At 28.9% G+C, this 10020-nt stretch overlaps 1 protein-coding gene across 1 annotated transcript in view; it reads right to left on the bottom strand.

Annotated features, from left to right (window-relative positions):
- Positions 1-4002: 4002 nt before the first annotated feature.
- Positions 4003-10020, bottom strand: part of LOC143058379 (uncharacterized) — a 14548-nt gene continuing 8530 nt past the window's right edge. The window contains exons 9-15 of the mRNA XM_076231880.1: positions 9249-9319; positions 8874-9064; positions 8031-8136; positions 7532-7548; positions 6664-6799; positions 5842-6065; positions 4003-4536 (exon numbers count right to left, since the gene is read on the bottom strand). Coding sequence (XP_076087995.1) covers positions 5855-6065; positions 6664-6799; positions 7532-7548; positions 8031-8136; positions 8874-9064; positions 9249-9319 — 732 coding nt within the window. The 3' untranslated portion in view covers positions 4003-4536; positions 5842-5854. The remainder of the gene's footprint in view (positions 4537-5841; positions 6066-6663; positions 6800-7531; positions 7549-8030; positions 8137-8873; positions 9065-9248; positions 9320-10020) is intronic.

Raw genomic sequence — 10020 nt, 5'->3', positions numbered from 1 at the left:
TATAACTCAATGAGTAGTTTTCATTATAAAACTTCTTTACAGGAAGCAATTCCCGACATATTTTCCGTATAAAAAGTGACCTCAGTGTGACCCATCTTGTAAAAATCCAGTGATCGCAATACGCATAGATGTCCTTAAAATACACTATTATCTGATCGTACATGTTAAACACGTGCTCAATGTCCATGCTTTTTTGTTGTTTTTTGACAAACAGGTGACAATCGTTAAACTTTGGCTTCAAAACACGAACTTTAATTACCTGCCATATTTTAACAACAACACTGACCGATTGAAAACAAAATTGAAGATTATACGAAATTTATGCGAAAAAAATTATAAAACCGTGCACAGAAGACTAAGTTTATGATGTTTGTATGCATTGGTTCAAGAATTGGAATAACATTATTTTCCACCGGTTACTTGTTTATTATAACTTTAAATTGTGATGATATTCGTTTAATAGGAACTGCTAATGTTAAGTCAATAATATTTGATATGCAGTTGTATTATAAGTTTCTTTTACAAATTCAAGTTTGTTGCACTTTGGGGTACCTATTGATTCTTTGTTTTTCTCTTAAAGTTGATGTGTTTCCTCGGTTTCGATTTGTAACGCGGATTTATTTTCTCTTTCGATTTATTACTTTTGAACATCGGTATACTACTGTTGCCTTTATTTATATGATGTGTTAACAGAGCTCGGAAATTTAGATACTATCCATGTAAACTTATCAACCATTTAATATAAACTTATTCTGAGAGGTTATCAATTCAACACTGAACTAAATCTTTGCATATTGTTTTATTGATATAAATATTGGTTTTGTTATCAGTAGATTAATACATATCATTACCATACACATATGCTATTTCATAATACAACAATTTTTTTGAGATCATGTTTTTCTCTGACTGTTAATGACGTCTAAGCACTAAATCTATTGTTTGCTAGGTGTGCACTGATTCATGATTAGATACATTTGTTTTAATTAGTTTCTATTGACTTTAAACTAATTGACAGTAGCTGCGAATGAGCTCTGGCCTTGAAGGCATAAAACTTTGCTCAGTGCTCGGAGCACAAAAATCATGCTCGAAACATGAAATCCAGCAATTTTATTGGTTGACTTTCGGGTCTGAGTACAAACATCATGCTCGAAAGTTTTATGACCGTGAGGCCAGATCTTTACTTAGTATAGATAGTTGTTAGGCATGAGGGATGGAGAAATACACCACAGTGTACAGATTGTGTTGTTTACCCCTTTGTATCGATTCAATGAGTTCAGTCTTTTGAACTGATTTATGTAATGTGTTCTTATGTTGTGCTGTTGCAGTATAGTTTGTTCTTATATTGTGATATTGCAATATAGTTTGTTCTCATGTTGTGATCATGGTGATGTTGCAATACAGTTTGTTCTTATGTTGTGCTATTCCAATATAATTCGTTCTTATTGTTGTGATCTTGTAATCCAGTTTGTTCTTATGTTTTGATATTGCAATATGGATTGTTCTTATGTTTTGCTATTGCAATATGGATTGTTCTTATGTTTTTCTTTTGAAATATAGTTTGTTCTTATGTTGTGATGTTGCAATATGATTTGTTTTTATGTTGTCCTGTTGCACCGTTGTCTTAGCCTTAGAATTCCCTGAAGGCTGAAATCGTTGCCACTGAATCAAATATGTCAAGAAGGTGTAAATGAAATTTAGACTTTGTTTTAGGGATAAATCGTGTCTCTTCCGTTTTGAGAATGTTCAATATTTTTTCAGACGTCCAATTACATCTTGGTTTTTCCAGCATTCTAAACTCTGATGAAGTATATACGAATGAGTGTAAGAACATTTTAATCATAAAATAACAATCATAGTTTGTTGGGAGAGGCTTTTAACAATTCTGCAATTTTTTTTTTAAGTATCAGTATACAAGTTCAGCCTTCATCCTTTGTACACGATATTATTTGTTTTACAAAGATTTTAAATGGTCACATATTTCTTATTTTCTTATTTTCTTCTTCTTTGTGAAGCATTTAAGATAGATTAAACATATAACATATTAATCAATAAATCATATACCAGAACATTGCATTAGGTTAGTATTAAGACAATAAAACACCCAATTATAAAAATATTTTTATTCTTATATTTGAAAATATATGCATAAATAAATTTTGATTTATTTTGCTTAAGATAAAGTTGATAAATAATAACACTATTCAAAGACAAAACATGTAATTATGGGACATATCTTACTTCATATATATAAAAAAAGAAATAAAAAATGATAACGATTTCAATTCATCTCTTTTACTAGTATTTCACTGCTTTCACAAATATTAAGATAATGTGACGTGTATACATAAATATACAGTGATGTCTATGTAGTTCTCTACATAAATCGCATTTTTCTTTCTTTAGGACAGGTGTAATAACTCCAGTTTTAAATGTTAAATGACTTTGCTAATTTGCCTTCTTCTCATTCGTCTCAACTCGGCCGATGCCGTAGAGTAGCGGATTCTACCGAGGATTGCCGAATGGCCTTCTTCTATAATATCGTAAATCTTCTATTATATTAAAAATAAACTCATCATAGATAATTCCAATCTATTATTAACTATTGCGTAATAAACTGCTTACATTTATTTCAAATTGTCAGCTATTTATTACTCTACCATATTTGAAAAAATGATATAATACCATGTTTTATATAAAAAAACCAATTTCATTTTAAGTAAATGACAATCACATCTTAGGACAGGTAAAAAAGCGATTTCAACGAAATACAAAAAAAGCATCACAAAGTTTCGTTACAGTATATGAGGATGAACAAGTAAATTGATATGTATTTGATAGTAGTCATAACATTAGGGGGTCTACATTTTATTGATTATACTGAAAATATTATAATGTGATTAGAAGCTAAACTATGATGCAATATTAAAATTAACTACGAGAAGATAGCTTTTAGTGAATGCTTTGAGAATATCATAAGAACAAAAGAAAAGATTGCCTCACCATGCGTTTTTTTCGGCTTAAATATGAAATAGGAAAATTTAACATTGATTCCTTCAGAAATGCACTACTTCGGAATTATCTCCCCTGAAAATGCTAATATCAAAAATATAAAAACAATTCAAGCAAATATTATTTACGGTTGTAAACATATTTATATTTATAAGTTAAACATATAAACGGCGAGGGAAGAACCAAACATTTGCGAAAGCAAATTTACAGATCTAACATTGTTGGGTTGATGTTTAGACGAGTTGATTAAACATAACAAATATATATTCATTTAAATGATAAGTCAGATTAATAGTCTACATTTTGTATCAAATTGTGCTAATTTAAATGAAAATGTATACCTTAGGTTCTGAGTTAGCGAGAGACAACCATACCACATTAAATTACTATTCCAAATATGATTAAAACAGTATTGACTTTCAATATGAACTGCAATTGATTCAATGATTAAAAGTAAAGCTTATGAAGAATTATAAAAGGTGAGGGTCATCAGACTCACCACTGTTCCTATTCGTGACTTTTTTTTTATATTTTTCAAATATCTATTTGTTATTAATCTGACTTGTTTTAACAGCTGGAATGAGTATATATATAGATTCCGTAAAGAACAAAATTTAAAACACTTTTGTACAACAAGTATTTAGATTTTTTAAGTACGAGGGAAGAAATTTGATGTTTAATGTATCTATATGGCACGTCAAGTTCATATATCCAACAAATATCTTAAAAATGGGAAATATTCTTTGACAATTGCAATATTGAAGAAAAAAACATCATATCAATCATTTTCAATCACAAGATTCTGCAATGACAATTCATAATGTTAATTTTGATTTATAACCACAAACTGGCCGTTACAAAAAATCACACTTTAGAGAATTTTAAATGCAATGTTCAATAAATAAGTATGAACACATCAATTTCTGTATATATAAAAAATTAAAACAGTGAAAAAAACAAGTTCCCTGTTTCTCAAAATTTATTCTTTAATACATGAATTGCAATTTAAGGGAATCAGTCTGATATAATATCTATTTATTTTTTCCATATCTACAGTTTTATATTATAAACCCTGGATAAATATGCACAAATTAATGTTCATCAACATGCCTGCGTTATTTCTGTTCATTAGAATACACCTGTATTGCTGTGTGATTACATAATCATTTTTCCATTAATTTTTTTTATAATACAGCAGTTTTTATATTATAATATTTTACCTTAAAATAATTACAATTGAGCGGCTGTCAAGTATAAAGATTATTATTTCTAAATATATGAAATTCATTATTTCTTTTTCACAAATCACTTTTAACATAATTTTAACATCAGAATATATATATACAACATGATAGTTACATAATTCGAAATGTCAATGCGTTTATGTCTATATTTCATCATATGAAGAATATCTTTAAAATTGTCACATGATTAGACTAAAGGCCTCTTATATGAACACTTGTTGAAATGTATTTAACTATCCCAAATCATCTATGCATTAGTTGTTGGACCTCCCACTATCTTCTGCAAAAATAAAATTTAATGTTATTAAAAATATACAAAATAAAGCAAATAAACTTTAAAGCAACATTTTATTGTTCTGCATCTTTTCGAGATTTATTTCATTTCATTCAGACATGAACAAAAATGTATAGGGAAAGGGTTAATATCTAACAAAACATGTTTAACCCCGACGCATTTTTTCACCTGACACAGGAGTCTCTGGCCTTTGTTAGTCTTGTATTATTTTGTTTAACTTAATTTCATTTATATGTTTTGGAGTTTAGTGTGACGTTCATTTTCATTTTTAGCTGGTGTGTTTTGTATATGCGACTTTTTGTATTTCTTTAGTTCTTATAACATGACTATGTACTTCAAAAGATCCCGTCAGTATGATATTGTTCTATTTTATGTCATTATAATATATTTCTATAATAATTATGAATTACAAAATACGTTGAACCACAAACGTCAAAATTGTTCTTTCGGGTAGTGGAATGAACTATTTGTAGATTCTTATAAATTCTATATAACTTTTGGACTATTTTAAATCTCGGTCTATTTCTGAAATTAATTCTTACATACTTTTGATATTTTAACCCTGTATGCTAACATTGCCTATGTGAAATTTTTAAATTGTTTGTATATACATTGAACGACAAATATATGTGATGTATAACATTTTCTGACGACAAACACGCGAATCAATGAATGTGTTTATAGAGAGATGTTTTGTGTTCTGTTAAATTGTTTCTTTTAAAATTGTTACATATGATGACTGCTGTACCCATATTTTGACTATTTCATTTATAATGTCTGTTTAGTTCACGCATCATTGTAAATATAACGGAATTTGATGAAACTGTCATCAACGTGAGAGCGCTAACGCTATAAAACCAGGTTTAATCCACCATTTTCTACATTTGAAAAAGCCTATACCAAGTCAGGAATATGACAGTTCTTGTCCATTCGTTTTTGATATGTTTTGTTATTTGATTTTGCCGTGTGATTGTGGACTTTCCGATTGGATTTTCCTCTGGGTTCAGTAATTGTGATTGTGATTTTACTTTTCACTTAGTAAATGTAAGTTCAACTACATGTAGTACACGAGTTTTTGAGGACCACGTCCGGATGGTGAATTTCTCGCTGTGTGGAATACCTATTGATGACCTTCGGCTGTTATCTTCTCTTGGTCGGGTTGCTGTCTCTTTGGCATATTCCCTATTTCCATTCCTAATTTCACGTTCTTAATTTTACAAACTAAGTTTGTCTTTAAAATATGATTAATTAACAATGACTTAAGTCTATATGAATAAAAAAAAAACTTACCGAAAAAACTCGATTAGTCTTTGGATCTGTTTCTTCCCTCTTTATACGATAAAGACCCATACAGATCTTTTCCACGAAACATCTCATTATCATATGCTCCTCTTTCTGACTCTAAAGACCTATCATTCTCGTAACCATAGAATGCACTACTTCTAGGGCGCTTCCAGCTGTTGAATCGACCAGGTATAGCACCAGCAAAAAATCCCTCATGAGCTGGCATTGTTCTGAAAAGAAATAGATGAAATATACATATTAATATATGTTCAAATGACTAATTTATTGGAGACCGGCAAATATTGAAGCTATTAACTGTACAATTTGGAAATCAAACCGACAAAGGTTTAAAATATATTTGCTTCCTTAAAAAACTTGGCATTTTAATTTTCTTAAATCCTATTAAAAATACAGTTCAGAGAATTAATTTAAATGGGAGTACCCCGGGTAACACAATGTGCATGAACCTGTTGAAGTTTGTTTTGGAAAAATGTTATACATCACTTACTTTCTTATCATTTAAATTAACAGAATTTTGAATACAATTCTTAAATCGACAGATTATAAAAATATAAATAAAATGGTTCTGAATTATAACCACTAAAAGGTGTTAGCTTTGATTGATTTAGCTATTGTTTACTCTGTATTTATATCTGCATATGATTAAAATGGTAACCTGTTCTACACAATATGAAGATTTGGCAATACACTAAATGGTTATAATTATTTGTTTGAATCTTTAAGAAAAACAAAGATCATATGAAATTCAAATCATTACCAACTGCAAATAAAACCTTAACTAACTTGATAGTTCTTTGATATTCTCACCTGTCTAAATCATCATCGTTTAACGAGTTACGTTTATGACGTTTACTGTTACATACACATAGGACTATGATCAATACTAGGACCATGAAAAATAAAGGAAGTCCAACGCCAAGGCCTATTATCAGTGGGAAATTATCTGAAATTAAATAATAAGATTAAACATTTATTATTAGCTAGGATCTGTTAGGTAAACAAATTAAAATAATAAAATAAAATGATTAATCTGTATATCTAACTAAGAAGAACAATTGTTACTCCAACAGCCTGTAATTAGAAGTTGTTGGATCACTCGTCTCGATGTAAAAATAACAATTAACGAACTATTAACGAACTATAATAAATTGAAATTGCAGGTTATTAAATATTATTTGAATTGCAAAATTCATTTCCGTTTCCAAAAAAAACATGTTACTTGTCCATTCGTTTTTGATGTGTTTTGTTATTTGATTTACAAGACACAAACTATAAGGTGACTAACTTTTCTCTTTCCTTATACATTATATCTATCCGTATGACTTATGATTTTAATACAAACTAGATATCTCATCGCTTTTATCTTATAAATTAACAAGCTTACTGAGTGTGATACAATTTTTCTTTTTGTCACTTTTAACCTTGCAGAAATTAAACTCACAGAGGACCAAAAAGCTCTAAGCAAATGGCAACTCAAAGCTCAAACACATAAAACAAATGGATAACAACTGTTATATTCCTGTAATAGTTGGTGATTCTTATGTTCAGTATCAAAATTATTCGGAGTATTTTTTTCTATTTTTTAACAATTTCTGTACTTCTATTGGCAGCTACTTTATATCTTATTATTAAGGTATAAATATTTTGTGTATGAATTTTTGTTATCTGAACTTACCTGTACTCTTAAGTGACCTAAAAAACGAAGACGAGTTTAATACTTCATAGTACATGATTGTAAACCTCAAAAACTACCTATAACTCATCAAAGATGTAATAAAAAAATAAAACCACACAATGCATTTCGTCATAAAACAGGAAAAAGAACATACAAATTGATAATATTAATCAGTTTATAAGTTTAAAAAAGTATAGCTCAAATTTAGGAAATATTTATCATTATAAAGAGTAGAATGGTTTTAGTTTATCTAGTGTATCTGTTTAATAGCTACAATGGAACTCTCTACTGGCATTTGGCCTTATTTCTTCTGTTAGTCTGATCTTCAAGTGAGACTTATTCAAAATTTAAAATAATAAAGAAGACGTTAAAAAATTAAAATTGAAAAAATAAATTAACATTTTCTCCTGTGCATTGTTATTTTAGTACCAATAGAATAAAAAAACTCACAATATTTATTTAAAAAAAAATTAATATTTACAATCATAAGTTTACTTACCCACAATATGGTACGCCATTACTATTCACCGAACATTCCTGATTTGTTGGACACGTGTTCAATGTATTAAATGTGCCACAAATAGTTGTTGATGTCGTAATTGTAGCTGCAAGATCAAATAAAAGTGTGGTGTATTGTCATTCATCAAAAACATTGAAACAATCATACTAAAACAAATAATTCGTTAAGTACTTCAGGATTAAGGAAAATTGACAAGAAATGTATGATGAAAACTAAACCAACTACACAGGGTTTGACATGCTCACACGCACATGGCTTGGATAGTTTATACTGGAATATCAGTGAAAGTAAAGTTTGCCTTAGTCATTGGCACATGGCTAAACACCACTGGTTGTCTTAGTTTTTATTATACTTTTTTGTATCAATTTTTCCTGAATTCAAAATTATAACAGATTGGAATAATTCTTTGATCTAAGATATTTCAGTTTTAATTTATATTGACAAAAGGTGTGTTATCAGGTATAAATAATATTCAAACAAAAAACAACGAATGTAGCAAATTGTATATGTATCCATATAAAAAGCTATTAAATAGCATTATGAATAAAACTTTTGATAATTTTTTAAGTGTTTAAACATGTGGTATGCATTGGTCATTTTCTAACATATAATCTACATTTTAGAACAGGATGAAGAGCAGATGATTTTGTTTAATACTATAATTAAAGAATTTCAAATCATATTGTGTTCATTTGCTTTATTGACTGAATTTCTACAATAGAATTTATATTAGGAAAATAAAGAATTGATAATATTATCTTAATCAAAAGAAAAACTTAGCCTGTGAATAAAGGAAGAAACGGAGTATGAGTAATAAAGTACCTTTAACTCCTCCTGCTGTATGAATGGCAGCAGAAGTGGCACCAGCTGCAGCCGGAGAAGTTAGTCCTTGACCAAATGTCAGCATATCAACACCATTTACAAGGTTATTAATGGCAGCAGCAACATGATTTTGGCCAGTCGTAGTTTTAGAATTCAATATGACTGCATGATTCACAACTAAACTTCCTTTGCTGAAATAAAATTATACATTGTTCTTAAAGCTTAAATCTCAACAACTGCAATACTTATACAGAAGAGCTCATATAGTAGTGTAGCATTTATAAGGTATAAAACGGTTATATATTTTTAAGGTCATGTACTATATGAACTTTAAAAATCCTTTTTTCACAAGCTTGGATGTGAAGCTTTTCCTACCTTATTCTATACACAACTACTTTAATGAAATTGTCTTTTGTTGCAGCTGAAGAAGAGTAGTAGGTTGTCAACTGAAAAATAAAGAATATAAAATGTTTCACAAACCGAAAAAGGTTTAATTATGCTTCAATCACATTAAGATAATATAATTTAAAGTCATAAAATTGTTGTTATCACTGATTGTTCTATTTCTCCTTAAAAATTTATACTGATATTTTCAGAATGTTTTGACATTAGGTGTAAAGACAGTAATTACAAAGTCGTCGAAATGTTCACTGCCATGATTTATGTTGATGTGGGTAATGTTATTTGTATATGAAGATTGTTTGTGGGTTTCATTCTAAATAGTGTAAAGATGATTTCAAATAATTTTTAAATAATTTAGAGCATCTATGTAAAACAAGGTTTTTAAGAGTGAAACTGACTGTAGCAGAAGTTTTAAGTATAATCAGACTTATGAATTAAATTTTGCTATTGGTTCTAAGACCACTGGTATTTGAAAACAAGATTTCTGTTGTTTATTGTAAGGACACAGAGCGCCTTTGTTGACTGATTGTTCCATCATTCTTTTTACTCTTGGTCATGGTGTACTCTTCTTTGAGTTCTGATTTTTCTACTATTCCTTAACCGTTTTGGATTGTTCTTTTTAGATATTATCATGATTACAAAGATGTAACCGATCCCATTTCACCTTAAAGTTTAAAAAAAAAATGCCTTTTCAAAATCAGGTTTTAAATCAAGATGGATACTATAATAAATTATAATAAGCAAT

Source organism: Mytilus galloprovincialis, chromosome 14 (genome assembly GCF_965363235.1).
Source record: "Mytilus galloprovincialis chromosome 14, xbMytGall1.hap1.1, whole genome shotgun sequence".
Taxonomy (NCBI): Eukaryota; Metazoa; Mollusca; class Bivalvia; order Mytilida; family Mytilidae; genus Mytilus; species Mytilus galloprovincialis.
This window is presented reverse-complemented; position numbering and strand designations above follow the sequence as displayed.